Source organism: Onychostoma macrolepis, chromosome 19 (assembly GCF_012432095.1).
Source record: "Onychostoma macrolepis isolate SWU-2019 chromosome 19, ASM1243209v1, whole genome shotgun sequence".
NCBI lineage: Eukaryota > Metazoa > Chordata > Actinopteri > Cypriniformes > Cyprinidae > Onychostoma > Onychostoma macrolepis.
Window position 1 is genome coordinate 29325379 of NC_081173.1, and position 17365 is coordinate 29342743.

The 17365-nt window shown below is 33.2% G+C and overlaps 1 protein-coding gene across 11 annotated transcripts in view; it reads left to right on the plus strand.

Moving 5' to 3' along the window:
* Positions 1-17365, plus strand: part of ptk2aa (protein tyrosine kinase 2aa) — a 95050-nt gene that overhangs the window by 47480 nt on the left and 30205 nt on the right. For 10 of the 11 annotated variants that reach the window (XM_058752779.1, XM_058752781.1, XM_058752773.1 and 7 more), the window contains 5 exons: positions 2615-2781; positions 10231-10318; positions 11457-11536; positions 11623-11685; positions 14070-14124. In XM_058752779.1, the coding sequence (XP_058608762.1) occupies positions 2615-2781; positions 10231-10318; positions 11457-11536; positions 11623-11685; positions 14070-14124 (453 nt within the window). Of the gene's footprint in view, positions 1-2614; positions 2786-10230; positions 10319-11456; positions 11537-11622; positions 11686-14069; positions 14125-17365 lie in introns of those variants that run through there. The other variant, XM_058752782.1, reaches the window with a different exon arrangement.

Genomic DNA, 17365 nt, shown 5'->3' on the forward strand with positions numbered 1-17365 from the left:
GTGCCGGAAAAGCGCTCCCAGTGCTAGCGGGGAATCCAGCTCTGTTATTCCCGCACACCACGGGTTTGCCAAACCGACAGTGGTAATCTGAAGGCCACGTGTAGACGGCGGTTCCAGCTGGCCTGTGCTCTGTTTATATGTCGTGTCCTGCTGGTAAAGCCCAATGCTGAACTGCCCTGACGGTCCTTTTAGCCTGAAAATGGGCCACAGACGGAGCCCTGGGGGACCCCCGCGTGAACATGCCATCATAAATATGCAGTGTTTTGGCTGGAGTGTCAGAGTTTTTAGACCTGATGAAATGTGTGATCTAGTCTGTGGAGAGCACTGTAGTGTCTTTACTGTCGTGGGTGCCAGACCACCGTCTGATGCTGAGAGAGATGTGATACGCTGTCTGGGTGTGTTAGTGTTTTGTCTGTCTCTCTCTCTTTTTTTATGAACGTTTGTTAACGTTTGTTAAGACTGCATGCACAAAGGCACCAGAAGTTAAAGGTAAATTTAAAAGTCAGTGTATATTGGTCAAAAATATCCATTTTATAATTTTAGTTTTATTTTACTTTTGTTTTTAATGCTGGTGTAATACATTGTGAGGTTGTTTTCACACTGATCCAACATTTCATTTGTTATCCTTCCAGGTTCAAAATGATAAAAATAATAGTAATAATAAATAAATGAGATGAAGTACCTCTCATTTGTAAAGTTAGTGTTATTTTGGTATTATTTATATACTAGTATAGCATAACTTTTATTGTTTATATTTTCAGTTTTGTTTTAATTTTAGTTTAACTTTTAACAATTTTGTTATGTTTTGTTGTGTATCTTTTGTTGGTTAGTTTTTTTTTTTGTATATATTTATGTTTTATATAGTTTTATAAGCTATATTTTTTATATAGCTTTAATTTATTTTTATTTAAGTTTTTTTTTTTTTCAGTTAGTTGCCAACGAATCATTTTTATTTGATTTTCATGTAAGATTTGTATTTTATTTTACTTCAGCTTTATCTTGAATTGCTGGAAATGTTTCAGTTAACAACAGCAGTCATGACATTTACAGTAAAATTTAATGAAATAAATACTATTGATTTAATTGGAATAAATGTTCCATTTTAATTTTCAGTTACATTTATTTATATTTTATGTATTGTATTTCTATATCTATTTTCGGTTAAATTTTGTGATCTAAAAAATATTATGTTGCTATTAGATCGTATTTATCTAATAACTACATTGCAGCTGATTATATCATTAATTTAGCAATGGCAGTAGTACACCTCACAGAATCAGTATATATTTTGGCTCTTATGTGATTATGTAATCCATTTAGTGTGTAACCAGAATGACATTCAGACACATTGCCGTGAGTGTGTGTGTGTGTGGGTGTGTGCGTATGCGCGTCCTCAGAGCCCTTGGCAGCTCTGCCCAGGCCCGTAATCCAATCAGTGAGGGCCACGGCGGTGCCATGGTAACCACCCAGCTTCCGTGACGACCGCTTCACTTTCACATCCTGTTTATTAGACCATGAGAGCGTCCCCGCAGCATCAGTGATGTCATCTGGGCCTGTGTCATGTCTGGGACAGTAACATGGTGCAATTTTTGTTATGAATATGTTAAATATGCAATTCCTCTGTGATGAAAACTGAACATGTCTTTGGTTTTCTTCTGATGCTTTTGTGGGATGTAAAGTAAAAAATACATTTTTGTTTTTAAATATTATTAATATGTGTAATAATTTTTAGTCATGTGACAGGAATAAAACAGGAAGTTACATCACAGAGAACTCTTACAATATAATTTATTTAACTTTTTTTATGACATGACAAGATTAGTTCAGATTGAGAAACACCAAGAAAACTTATTAAAAGTTATTCATTATTCAGAAATACACTCCTGTTCAAAAGTTTGGGGTTTGTAAGATGTTATTCGTTCATTCGTTCGTTCGTTCGTTCATTCATTCATTCAAATTATGTTTTTTAATGTAAATGTATGTTCAAATATAATTGATTGCTGTGATCAAAGCTGTATTTTCAGCATTATTACTCCAGTCTTCAGAGTCACATGATCCTTCAGAAATCATTCTGATATGCTGAATTGCTGCTCAGGAAACATTTATGATTATTATCAATGCTGAAAACAGTTGTGCTGCTTCATATTTTTGTTAGAAATTAAATTTTTCAGGATTCTTTGATGAACAGAAAGTTCAAAAGAACAGCATTTATTTGAAATAGAAATCTATTGTAACATTATAAATGTCTTTACTGTCACTTTTGATCAATTCCATGCATCCTTGCTGAATAAAAGTAATAATTTCTTTGAAGAGAAATCTTACTGACCCCAAACTCTTGAGCAGTAAGTAGTGTGTGTGTGTGTGTGTGTGTGTAGCGCAGTGTATGCAGTAAATGCAGCACTGCACTGCAGGTCTAGTGTGTGACGGGAATATTTAGTCTTGTGAAGGTTGAGCTGGATTTATACAGCAGGATACAGGTCGGCTCCATTACGCTCTCTAATCATCAAATAACAGCCACAGGATTTTTATGCTTCTATAAATCAGTTTATATATCACAGTATGCCGTGCATTATGGGATTTTTATGAGTGTGAACTTTGTGTTTTGTGTCTGCAGGGAATCATTCAGAAGATCGTGGACATTCATAAGGTCAAACACGTGGCTTGTTTCGGGCTGCGTCTCACTCACGTACCGTCGGGTGACGTCCACTGGCTCCACCCGGATATGGGCGTGTCCCACGTTAGGGAGAGATACGAGCAGAACCGCCCACAGGACGAATGGAGGTAAATCATTCACACACGTTTCACGCGCAATCAACATTCACACACAAGAGGAGATATAATACAGCGTCTAATAAACCCAACTTTGATGGCAAATGGGCTCTGGTCCATCTTTGTCTAAAATATCACTTAACCGTGAATTTTTTTCACTTGAAATTTTTTTTATTTTTAGTATTTTTTATTATTTATTTTTTTTGTACAATTATAATATTTTGAATTATGTTTAATTTTTTATATTTTCAGTATATTTATAATTAGTAATTTTGCTATGTGGCGCTGTAATTTGTATTAGTTTTTGTTGTATTTAGCTTTTTAGAATTTATTTTACTTTTAGAGTAGTCATTTTAGTACTTATATATTTCTCATTTTCATTTAGTTTTTTCAACATTTAAGTTTGACATTTTAACATTTTAAGTATACTAAACATTTACCGTAAGGTATCGTTAATTAATATTCGTTATTCATTAAATGACTAATTAACAATGAGCAATACATTTGTTATAGCATTTATGTATATTTTATGTATATTTTATGTATTTTTAGCTTTCATTTATTTTAATTAATAATGTTAGTACTTAGCTTATCTATTTAACTTGTTTATTTATTAGAAGTTATTTATTTATTATTTGATCTAATATTTATTTTATTTTACTTAATGTGCTGAAATAATATGCTTAACCAGCTTATTTTAGCTTCATTTTAATATGCTTTTCAGAACAGTTTTAATAGTTGTAGTATTAGTTTTAGTTAACAATAACAACATTGTGACGAAGAATTACCTCTTAATCGGAGTTCTAGCAACATAGTTTGGCCCTGCATTATTATGATCGTCAGTTTTGTTTATTATGTTTTTACATCTCAATTTTCTATACATGTGGTAAAATGGAATTCAAGTTTGTGATATTTCTTTGCATCACAGGTTTTGATTGTTGATCCATGCTGGTTTGCCGGTCAGGTTGTCCTGTTGGCTGGTTTTAAAGGGGTTTTGTGCACTTCTCAGCTGGTCGGGTTGGCCCGGCTCAAACCAGCATGTGATTGTTGAAATGCATCTTGTTATTTAAGGGTGTTTTTATGATTGAAAGGGCATTGTCTGAACGACAAACGTCACGTGTATCTGTAGAGGACAGGAGGGCTCCTCTGATTGTGTGATTGCGGCAGGAGGAGTGTTTCAATTCATCGTCCTCTAAATTAGTGCCTGCTGCTGGCCTTGTCTTTGTCCGTGTGTGTGTTTTATTTTATCAGAGTCTGTGAGTTATTTCCTCACAGATGGTATTTTTATGTCACCTCGTCGCTACCCACAATGCAGCAGGGGAGCCGTCAGGCCCGTGTGCCCCGTGAAGCAGCTGCGCGTCCATTCACTGCCACTAATTCACTCGCAGCAGCTTTTGTCCTGTCACTCACGGCACAGAGACGCAGAGAAAAGAGCGGCGGTGATTTAAAATCCCGCCTTTTAACTGCCCCGTACACAAGCTGCTGTTTGAGGAGACCGTTTTATGTCAGAAACGCTTGATAATCTCAAACTCTTGTAGGTTTTGAGGGATCTGATCTGATTGTTTGTGCTTTTGGTGGTTTTCTGCATCCTGAGGCCCAGACCAGCATAAAACCTTCAGTCCGGCTCTTGACAGATACAGCCAGAATAAGCTTGTTCTGGTCAAGAATGGCCTGTTTAGACAGGAAAAATCATCTGACAGATATGAAAAGTTACTTTTTTTTTTAGGGCTGGATTCATCTGAAACCCATGATACGTCATTGCATAGTTTCTGCAAATGTTTTTTACAAAAACTGAGAAAGTTATGTACAATGTGTGTAACTTTCTGAGCTTTCTGTTTATTCAGAAGCATTGAACGTAACTCTTCCATTTGCTACCAAGTGCCTCAAATAAAACTCTTTACCTGTTTATAAAAGTTGATGTCATAAACGTCAAAAACCATTTCAGATCCAGTCATTTTAGCAGCATGGGAACTTGTAAACATGGCTTTTTCCTGATAGATTTACACTTTTAATGCACACTACCATTCAAAAGTTTGTGTCAGTAAGATTTATTCTGTTTTTTTTAAAGAAATTAATACTTTTATTCAGCAAGGATGCATTAAAATGACTATAAAGACATTTATAATCTTACAAAATATTTCAATTTCAAATAAATGCTGTTCTTTTGAATTTTCTGTTCATCAAAGAATCCTGAAAAATAAAATGTATCACAGTTTCCACCAAAATATTGGGCAGCACAACTGTTTTAAACATTGATAATAATCATAAATATTTCTTGAGCAGCAAATCAGCATATTAGAATGATTTCTGAAGGATCATGTGACACTGAAGACTGGAGTAATGATGCTGAAAATTCAGCTGCGTCACAGAAATAAATTACATTTTAACACATATTCACATAGAAAACAGTTATTTGAAATTGTAATAATATTTCACTATTTTACTGTATTTTTGATCAAATAAATGCAGCCTTGGTGAGCAGAAGAGACTTCCTTCAAGAACATTAAAAGTCTTCATTCCTGAATAATCAGATTTTCTCCTTACACTAATTTCTTCAGAGCTCATGTGAATCGGTGGGAAAGCCCAGCCAGATTCCTTCCCAACAATCTAATTACTGCCATTCTGACAGTGTACAGAGAATAATGTGTGCTCTTGGTGCTCTGCTGTGAGTGTGATCCTCGTATGTCACTGTTTTTGTGACTCTCGGAGGCTGTGATCAGATAAGGCTATTTGTTTCGTTTGTCTGCGGATGAAGCGTCCCGCTCTCAGCGCTGATGTTGTATGTCTCTTTAGGAGCTCTAATAACGCTCCTACATGGCTGTCGCTGTTGTTGTGGCTTAGCGGAGGTGTTGATGGATCTCTCGCTCAGCGTTTGTGCTGGAAGGCAGATGAGCTCATGTTCAGATGGAGCTGGAAGAGGATCTAGTTCTTTCGCTGCAGGCAGACGACTCTCGCTGCTTTGATTTCCTCTAGAGAGACACATGAGTGATCATGTCCCAGCTACAACCAATCATCTGCTCACAAAATGACCTCATTATTAGGCCGGCAGAAAGCCTCACACGATTGGAATACCCTTAATTCCCAAAGTGCTACACATGTCACATACAGAGAGTGTGTGTGTGTATATATATATATATATATATATATATATATATATATATATATATTAGTGCTGTCAAATGTTTGCATAATATATGTGTGTGTCCTGAGTATATTTATTATGTATAAATAAATACACATACATACAGTATATATTTTGAAAATATTTAGATGTATTTACATGTCTGTATTTATATTCATATAATTTATATTATATTATAAATAAATATATTTAATATATAAACATAATTTTTTTTTAAATATATACTGTATGTGTTTGTTTGTATTTATATATACATAATAAATATACACAGTACACACACATATATTATGCAAACAAAAACTTTTATTTTGGATGAGATTAATCATTTTACAGCACTAATATATATATATATATATATATATATATATATATATATATATATATATATATATATATATATATATATATATTAGGTGTCCCGAATAGTCGACGATTCGATGCTTCGATTCGAGGAGCCTGATTCGACTCCCAATCTCACAGTCGAATATTCGCGGGGTGTTATGATCATGCCATTTTGGCTATACAGGGGTGCTCAGTGTCTGATTTCACATTGAACTACCGGTTTTCTCCCAATAGGTTAATATACAGCCTATTATGATAAGAATCTTAAAAGAAAGAAGCTTTAATTAAATATTAACTGCATGAATAAATCCAACTTCCCCTATAGATAAGTTTCGCTTTCTAATCCGTCACCAACAGAGGAGCATCTTGGTGGCAGGGATTTAAATCTTTAACAAGACTCAAATTGACACAGGCTGAGTGGAAGACTTCTTCTTTTTTTTTTCTACCAGGTAGGGTACAACAAGTGATTTCAAAACGGTTCAGTCTGTTTATTTATATTTTATATTTATCTCGTATAAGATGCATTTGGTTGTTACGCTACAGTAAAACGCTTCATTGTAGTACGATACGGTGATTATCTCTTCAGCGCGCGGTGCGAGCAGAACAACAATGCAGAATATTAATAACTATGACTGGCACTGTCATATACATAGCATTATAATGAGAACTCTATTATAATAAAACGCTGTGGTTTTATAGTGTTTAGTTGAGTTGCATGTTATTGCGTGAAGAACGCGTCCACAAAAGGAGTTCATTCAGAGCCGCGCAGACGCGTTCATGTGCATTCGGGTCATTTTGTGCAGATAGCCTATAAATCGTAATATTAACGTTATGTTATATAAATAACGAAGCGTATTCTATGTGAGATAAATGAGTTAAATCCCATTGATTAAAAACCGGCTATCATATGCTTCATTCATCTTCTGCGCGCGCAGCTCAAAACAGAAATGCAGAACGTTATGACTCATATACATAACATTATAATGAGAGCACTATTGTAAAAAAAAAAAAAGTGAATTCTTAAGGGTTTCGCTGACGTTTAATGTTAACTATCTTTTAATCAAAACATTAAACATTATTCACCCCGTTTGTATCTGCGAGGCGTCTGTTACACATTTTCCCTGTGTGTTAATGTCAGTATTTATGACTGTCGAACGTCTGACTTGACTCTTGGTAATGTATTTTGCTCCGCCCCCAAATATATGATTCGACTATCAGTCGACTATCCTTAGTCGGGGACACCCCTAATATATATATATATATATATATATATATATATATATATACATTGGTGCCTGCAGGTGTACGGCTGTACGCACTGTGCATACCATGAGCCCCACAAACATTTCAGCAGTAAATTATAGGCCCGTGTGTCCCATATTTCTGTCGACTGAACCAGCCGTGCCATTAATAATGAATGTATCAGTTTTTTGCATGCCAAAGTCAATTTCTGCTTATAAACATTACGTCAAATAGAAAGAGAAAATCATGCTGCATGCGCTTTCATGAGATCAGGTTAGACTACAACAATTAATTTGTAGCCTATTTTACAAATTTTTCATGACAATGTTTTACATTCAAGCTACCCATAACATTTATAGTGAAAAGTTCTTTAAAATCATCTGGAATGCGATAAAGTAATTTTTAAAGGTTTTTGTTTTAATTTGCTGCATGGATTAAAAAATAGGCTAATAAATAATTCACATATCAGACAAAATTGTGTTGCAGAAAATCCTTTAAATTTTAAGGAATTCAGAGCAGAGCAACATAAAAATCTGAAAAAATATAATCGGGCCTGTTGTAGGGTTTTCCTTATTTTTGTATTTTAGACGGTGATGAAAAATGACTCGCTATCTCCTCGTTGGACTTGCCGTTAGAGAAAAATGCATCTTTACGGATTACATAATGAAAGAGTTTTTGTTTTCGATTTGAATTCTTTCGTTTTAAAGTAGTAATTTAAAGCTTTCTATAGATATATTTATCATATTTGTGACTCAATTCGTTGAGTTTCGGTTCATCATTGTGAAGCGTTCCTATTCAAGACGAGACGGCAAGCTCATCTGTTTTCCTATTTATTTTATAAAAGCACAACGTTTTGTTGATATTGTGAATGCACACAAATAAAAGTAGACCCTTTACAGTTCCGAATTATGTACTACAAAAATTACGGCATATTTTAAGTTGTTTCCACTATCAAGAAAAAAATGCAAGTGACGCCTTCATGGCGCTTCCATGTCCTTCAGCTTCCACTCTTCACACAACAAAAGAAACGTAGATTTAACGTTATATATATATATAAACATTTATTATTAAAATACTATTAGAATGTATGTATAATCCTTTTAATAGGTGTTTATATATTTTTTAAGTAAATTTATTTAGTTTATATACACAGTTTGATTTTCTGTTAAGATTGTGTATTGTGAAAAGCACTATACAAATACATTTGACTTGATTAAAATATATTCATATTGTCCAACATATCTTTTAAAAATGCATTTTACAATAACCCAAAATGTATTATAATATTGGAAATGTATTTTTAAAATAAAATTTGGCATTTTAATGTTTAAACTAAATATATTCAGAATTTGAAAAATATTTTGTACTGTATATGTTGTACTCTTTACAACATGTATTTAGCATATATTCTACATATATTTTGGCCAGAAAGAAATGTTTTTTGCAGTGTAGAATAGTTTCCCAACCTTAATGGTTTATTTGTTAGATATCTTGGCTAATTTGATTCTGCTTTCAGTCTACGTCTGTTTTTAGATCAGTTTTAATTTTATGAGCTTGAGAGTAAAGAATGATTTGACAGTTTAACAGCAGAGAAAGCTCTTTTCCCAGCAGAGCTGCTTTTAGAAGTGTGTGAGCTGTGCTTGAGCTCCTGCTCTCTTCACTGCTCAGGAACTGAGATTTGATCATTTCCTGAGTGAGGTCCAGGAAGTCAGGAAAAGCACTGAAGGATCATTTCCTCTGGAGTTTCAGCAGGAGACCCTTCAAATGAAGAAGCTGTACTGTTACAGACTGTGAAAAAGATCAGAGCACACGCTGGAAAGAACAATCATACTGACCTGACAGTGATTTATGAGTGTCCTCGTGATGGAGTGTTTCATTCTGCAGCAGTGATGATTAGCTGTGTGTTTGGAATCAGAATGACTCTAGTATTGATTGTTTGGAGTGTTTCGGTTATGTAGGGATCATGTGTATATCATGTCACACACATGCACACACACACACACACACACCTCTCTCTTTTTTTAATGTTTAATGTTCCACATTTTCTAGTTTTCTTTCTTTTTCTCCCTCAGTTTTTGTCATCCTTCATAAGCATGACGATAACTGAATTGCTAATGTGTTTGCTGCATGCAATACAAATAAAGCAAATAAAAAAAAAAATAGGGTGCTTTTTTTACTTTTTTCTCTTGTAAAGCATATTTGAGTACTTTTTAAAACATAGCAATAGTTCAAATCAAATTAACAAGCAAGAAATAAAATTATAGTAAAAAAATACAATAAAAAAGTATAAAAATAAGGTGGTAAAACATAATAAAATATTTAAAAAATAATGAAATAGATAGATAAAATAAAGTGCTGTTGTTATTTTTATGCTTTTTGTTATACTGCTATTGTTATTTTTACCAAAGCTGCAGTAATATAAAACAGCCACCATTCTGTTACGTTCTATTCTATTCTATTCTATTCTATTCTATTCTATTCATTGAAAATGTGCTCAATTGTCGTTAACAGAATGCAAAAAATCTTAGTGGTCCTAAAACAGAGCTTAATTTTCTTTTAGCGCAGTGTAGTTCCTTATTTTTTCTATTGATTTGGTGGAGAAAGATGAGGTTTCATCATGAGCTTGACTCTGTTATCAGCACAGGTGTGTGTGTGTGTGTGTGTGATGTTTAGGCACATGGTGATTTCTCCTGTCATGACTCTTTTATTTAGCGTGTTTTCTCTCTTGTCCTCAGGTATGAGTTGAGGATCCGTTACCTGCCCAAGGGCTTCCTCAATCAGTTTGCTGAAGACAAACCTACTCTCAACTATTTTTATCAGCAGGTGAGTGAAGGTGCCCTCGCCAGTGTGTGTGTGTGGTGTGTGTGCATGTCAGCATATGTGTGTGTGTGTGTGTGAAGTAGGTCAGCGGGTTTGTGGCGCGAGTCTCTTCCTCTGGCTGTGACTGAAGAAGCGTCCTCGCTGACAGGAGAATCGTGGATGAGGTTTATTGCAGCCGTTGATCATGTGGACAGTGGAAGGCCGTTGTATTATTTTGATGAGTGATTTAGTGTTTGTGTTTGCTGGACACCTGCTGCTGCGTCACTCTACAAAACAACAGCAAACAGCTCGAGCGCTCAGTGAGATCATCCATCACACACACATTACAATGGCTGTCATTAATAACAGAAATATTAATATGTCATATTATGCTTAACCAATCAATAGTTAAAAATGTAATCTTGCGGAGAAAAAGCACATAGTATATTTATTTGTGCCTCTATTAAATAATTAATCATGTAAAATAAAATAATATTTTAATATAAAAGAGACAAAACTTTATCTTTCAGTGATATTATAAACATTATTACATTATTATGCATCATGTTATGAAGAAAAAAAATGTATGCTGTATATTTATCTATTCATGTTTATATTAAATACTTAACTTAATATAAAGTATAAAATAATATTTTAATATATTGTTTTCTAAAATTATTATGACTCATCAGCTCGCGCCGCGCTTCAAATGACTTGCGCTCTTTCATTCCGGCTTTGCCGCATAAACATTATATCGAACATTATTGAGCTTAATTTTTTTATGCTAAAAGTACATAGTATATGTATTAAATTTATTAATGCAAATCAACAAATGAAGGTCGTGTAATTTTGTTAAATTATTTTAATTTAATATTTTATATTCATTATTTAATAATTTCATATAAAGTATACATCTTATTTTTAATCTTAATATCTTATTATACATATACAATTTATAATATATACATTTTATCCCAAAATTAAAATTCTAAATTATAGATAGAATTTTGCATGATATTATTTCTATATTATTTTTAAATACATAATGCTTATTGAAAATAAGTCTTTTTTTTTATTATTCGTTTTTTTCATTTACATGTATTTATTTAGCAGTCACTTCTTATCCACAGCGGCTCAGATCTGTGAATGTGTCTGTTTGCAGGTGAAGAATGACTACATGCTGGAGATTGCGGATCAGGTGGATCAGGAGATCGCGCTGAAGCTGGGATGTCTTGAGATCAGGTCCGTTCATCGTTCATCGTCCCGTCAGACTCTCAGCAGCAGGACTGTGAGACGCTCGTGCTGATTTCTGCTCTTCTCTTTTCCAGGAGATTCTACAGAGAGATGAGAGGAAACGCTCTGGATAAAAAATCCAACTATGAACTGCTAGAGTAAGTATTCATTGCTAACCTATATGCGTTTCGTATTGACAGATAATACTGAACATTATATCTAATAGTGTTTAATGGCCAAACTGGCACAGTTAGATTTCAGAGTGGCAGGATATTGACTGACAGATCACTGCTAATAAAACTGAGCTTCTGCTGAACATCATGTGCTCAGCGAACACACAGAGTCACTCTTCATCTCAGCGTGGACTGACACACACACTCACACACACACACACACACGCGCGTGTGTGCATTAGTTCCAGGTCATCCCGTCAGTCGCCCGCAGTCACACAGCAGCTCTCTGGCCCCTCAGGGGGCGGGACAGGGCAGAGAGAGCACACCAATCACAGAGCCACTCTGATTTGAGTGACAGCTGCAAAGACAGCAGCTGGAGGGAAGGACATCATCACCTGGTTCACCGCTGTCATTTTACTTGCAGTCATATACATTTTATTCATATTTTGAATAAGGTTTTATTTTTATATTTTCTGTTTTCATTTTACTTTTAGTGATTTTGTAGTGTTTTTTGGTAACACTTTACAAAAATATTTACAATATTATTAGTTAACATTAACTAATAATAAACTGCACTTATACAGCGTTTATTAATCTTCGTTAATGTTAATTTCAACATTTACTAATACATTATTAAAATCTTGTTAACATTAGTTAATGCACTGTGAGCTAACATGAACTAACAATGAACATCTGTATTTTTATTAATTAACGTTAGTGAAGATTAGTAAATACAGTAACAAATGTATTGTTCATGGTTAGTTCATGTTAGTTAATACATTAACTAATGTTTAACTAATGAACCTTATTGTAAAGTGTTACCGTTTCTTTCTTTTTTCTTAATTTTTATTTATTGATTTTTTTGTTACACATTTTTGTTTCAGTTTATATGTATATATACTTCTATAATATTTATTTCAAATCCTATTTTTTTTACACTGATTATAACCCCGCTCTGAACAACATATTAGGGCAGAAACTGTTGGATATATAACATAATTCCCATATATTTAATGTTTAATATTGATTTATAAAATATATAAATACATATCTTAAAATAATATATCTTTAATATTAGATATTAAGTGATCTTATATCATTTTTGTTTTATAAACAGTACTGCATTATATTATGCTTAACTGACCAATAGTTATGTAAAATAATATAATGTTATGAGGAAAAAAGTGCATAGTATATTTATTGCACCATATTCAGTTGTTTTGTTTTTTTTGTCTATATTGTTTGTTTGATTTTATTAATTTATTTCAGTTTTAGTCATTTAATTATTTATTTTTAAATAAAATAAAGATTTATTAATATATTTTATTTAACATTTATTTCATTTTATTTACTGACAATAACCCTGCTCTGAACAACAGAATAGGGTAGAAACTGTGTATTGAATATATTAGTGTTCTTCAGTGTTTTTATTGTAATGTATGTGAATTAGTGATAACAGCGTGTGAGAATCTGGCAGCGTGTTTGTGCCGTTAACCTCTCCGGACTAAAGGTTTAGTGCAGCAGTTAAAGTATCGACTGATGTGCTGCTCTCTGGGTCCATAAACATGGACGAATTGTTTTGGCGAGACGCCACGCGGGTACAGCTGAGCAAAGCCAAACCAGAGCGCTCTTCATTTAGATTAAATGAAGAAACTATCATCAGGGACGGCTGGCTTTTATTGGCCTTTAAATCTACAGTCCTGCTCACACGCTGACTCTACACGTCTTTCTCTAACAGATACAGGTCAGCTGACTCTTCCAGCTCAATATGCTGCTATTTAACATTAAAAAAGAAAAAAAAACAAAGGATGGTTATGATGATAATGTCATTGCCACAAATCAATTCAAGTGTTCATTCATTTAAAAGGGAAAATATGATGGTAACAAGGTTTTTCACAACCTGGCGACCCAGCCTCAAGACTTCTTGTGTGAAATTATGTATAAAAAAAAAACTAAATTGTTTTAAGAAAAATTAAAGACAAAATTCTAGTTTTTACTTCACTACCGTTCATTTTTTTTCTCATCAAAACATGCATAATTAATGCAAAAAGGAGAGGTTGGAAATGCATCACCATGACAAAGCTGAAATATTTATTTTGTATTTTGTTGGTGTTTAAAGCATGTCTATAAAACGCAGTAGAGGATGACATGCGATTTTCATTTTTATAGTAATGTTTCACACGTGTATGCAAGGTTTTCCTGATGTTTGCTTCATTAGGTCCACATGTCATCCAGCGTGCGTTTATAGATCAGTGTGATGAGATCAGTTCACCAGATGGGCTGCTTCTCTGTGGAAATGTCTGAATGAAGCTTGCGATGACTTCATCACATCTGCGCTCAGATTTCTGCTCCGTTTCTCTGTTTTGCAGAAAAGACGTTGGACTACGACGGTTCTTCCCCAAAAGTTTGTTGGAATCGGTTAAGGTGAGAGGATGCTTTCTACTGCGAACACATTTAGCCAATATGTCTCTGGCTTAAGTTGAATACTTGGGATTAAAGTTGCATCAAATCAAATAATGCAAATGATGCATATTGCTATATGCTGTTATATACTTGTAATTCATCTGTGCATTTTATATATATATATGGATTTTGTAACTTGCTCTTTGTGTGATAAGCTCACTTAATATCTGTGATGTATGTGAGACCAATCACATTGCAGTATTTTACAATCCACTTAACAATCAACAGATGAAATGACGTCTCAACTCGATGTTTTGTCTTGTTTTGTTCAGAAATACATCATAATATGTGGTTGTAAACTTGTTCATATCTTCTGTTTAGTGGCGGCTTTAAGTGTTATTTTAGTATCTTTGAGATACCATTATAGTTTCTATTTCTATTTTGAATTTTTATTTTTAATATTTCATATTTTTACTTGCATTTTTATTTAAATTTAAGTAATTTGCTATGTGCTTTTATTAGTCATTTTTATTTGTCATTTTTATTAGTTATCCTATTGTTTATAAGTATACAATATGTTTATTAGCTTTTTTAATTTTTATATGTTCTGTTTCCTTTTTAATTTTAAATTTCATGGTAATTTTTGTTGTTTGCTTTTTAAGTTTACGTTTTTTTACGTGTTTTCCTTTTTTTTTTTTTTAAGTATTTAATATTTAGCATTTTAAATTTTCATAGTTTCCTTTTTAATTTTAATTGTTAATTAAATTGTTAATTGTTATCTGCTTTTGTAATTTTTATTCATTTTAAAATGATTTATAAATGTTTATTCATATTTATTAATTATTTTCTACTTTCATTTTAATGTTAGTTAAATTGTTTGTAATTTTTATTCGTTTTTATTTTTATATTAATATTTTTTATACTTTATTACTTTTATTCATTTGTATTTTTCTGTATAGTTTTTATTTATTTATTTTAATATAATATATATATATATATATATATATATACAAATATGTAATTGTAGTTATTTTAGTAAGTGAATTTAAACAAAAAATGAGAAATGTTATCTTGGCAACTAGCTGCAAAATATATTTAAAAATATATTTAAAATGTTTATAGTTTTCTTTAACTACAGTGACCCTGATGGTGACTCTGTTAACGATGGTTGAGGGATGAGGGGAATGAGGGGAATGAGGATTGTAAGTTGGATGGTGTGAGTGTGTGCAGCTGCTGTAAGAATAGTGTCCCACACACTCCTGCAGACAGATGCTCAGTAAAATAGAGGGGTTGTCCTTTGACCCTGAGGGTCAGCCTCAAACATGTGCGCACGTGGGCGGGACAGAGGTGTTAAATCGCCCCATCCTCCACTGCCTCACGCTCTGTTCCCATCGGCCGGGAGCTTGTGTGTGCGGTTATGTTGCTCGAGAGCTGTTCATTTAGGCCGATTATAACATTTAATCTATGCGCTTCCTAGAAAATGTCATTTTTGAGAGTTTCCAGCATCGGTGTGTGAGCAGAGTTCATTTGATCGAGTTAGAAACAGGGTTCATTTAACAGCGCAGCCATCTGTCACTGACCGCATAAATCAAATCCAGCCCTGATTGAGTTGAGCTCACATGTCATCACTTTAATAAAAATACTGTTTGTTTTCAAAGCACAGGGGGCTTATTAAAGGGATAGTTCACCCAAAACATGAAAATCCTGCCATTATTTACTCACCTTTATGTTATTCAAAACTTGCATGATTCTTTTTGCTGGCGCATAGAAGGAAACATTTTGATGAGCTGCTGTTTTCCATGCAGAGAAAGTGAAAGAAGTCTTTTCTGCTCATCAAGGCTGCATTTATTTGATCAAAAATACAGTAAAAACAATAAAATTCTGAAATATTATAACAACTTAAAATAACTGTTTACTATGTGAATATAAGTTCAAATGTAATTTATTTCTGTTATGTAAAGCTGAATTTTCAGCATCATTACTCAGTCTTCAGTGTCACATGATCCTTCAGAAATCATTCTAATATGCAGATTTGTGGCGTATAAATGATGGCAGAGATATTCCATTAAAATCGATGAAGAGAAACCAGAATTGATCATAGATGACAGAGATTAATATTCAGACTTATTTGGACAAATTTTATGCAGTAAAGAGACAGAAGTAGTTGGGTATGCCATTTATTTTTTATTCATGTTGTTTGTTCATATTTATTTTAAATAATTTTTGGGGGAAAAAAAATTAACTGTAAATACGTTTTTGTCTTATTAACATGTTTAGTATTAATAGTATGAATTAATAACTAGGTTTATTAACTGTATTTTTCATCAGTGTTCTAAAGGATTGTGGATTGCTGACTCATTTCTGTTATATATAATAAGAGAACATTTTACCCATTGTTATCAACAGCTCTCTGTTATGAAAATGAAAGATTTGAAGTGGTAAATCATAACAAAAGGGAAGAAGAGGCACATTTCTGAGTCTCTAGATGAAGTAAACTGCATTCCCTTCTGGTTTGGTCCGTCAGACCCTTCCCATGATTCCTCTGCAGATGTAAGCTCAGATACGGGCTGCACTTCCTGTCAGGAAGGGTGGACGGTCCATCTGAAGCGACCGCTCACATGTTTGATATGATCTGTGTGTATCTCTGTCAGGAATGCTGTTAGGATACACATAATGCCTTTCAGAGCTCGTCACGTCCATCAGCAGAGAGCAGGTTGTGTGTATTTTGAGGAGAGCGAGAGAAAGCTGATAGAGATTGATCACTTTAGTGCGTCTTATTTGATTGACAGCTGAATTTGATGGTTGCAATGAACCTGTCAGCACTAATTACCGGGCAGATTCTGGATTATTAAGTTATGCTGTATATATGTGATCATAATTCATCATAAAAATTTGTATTTGCTAAGAAAAGCATCACTATTGTTTTTGCTTATACTATTTTTTGCACTAGCACAAACTGCTAAACCTTGAACTCACTGATTTAAAACCATTTCTATCTGTAATTTTATCACTGAGTTTCAATTATAGTTTTTTCTATATTTTTTGTCATTTTTAATGTCTATATTAAATTTTTGTTATTTTAGTATATCATTAAATAAAATTTTTATGGTTTTAGTTTTATTTAACTATAATAACTCTGATATATCATTTTATTTAAAATATGTCTATTATTTATTAATTTTTATTTCAGTTATAGTTTTTGTTATTTTAGTACATTGCTAAACTAAATAAAAGTCAGAAATGTTTCCTAAGCAACTGGCTT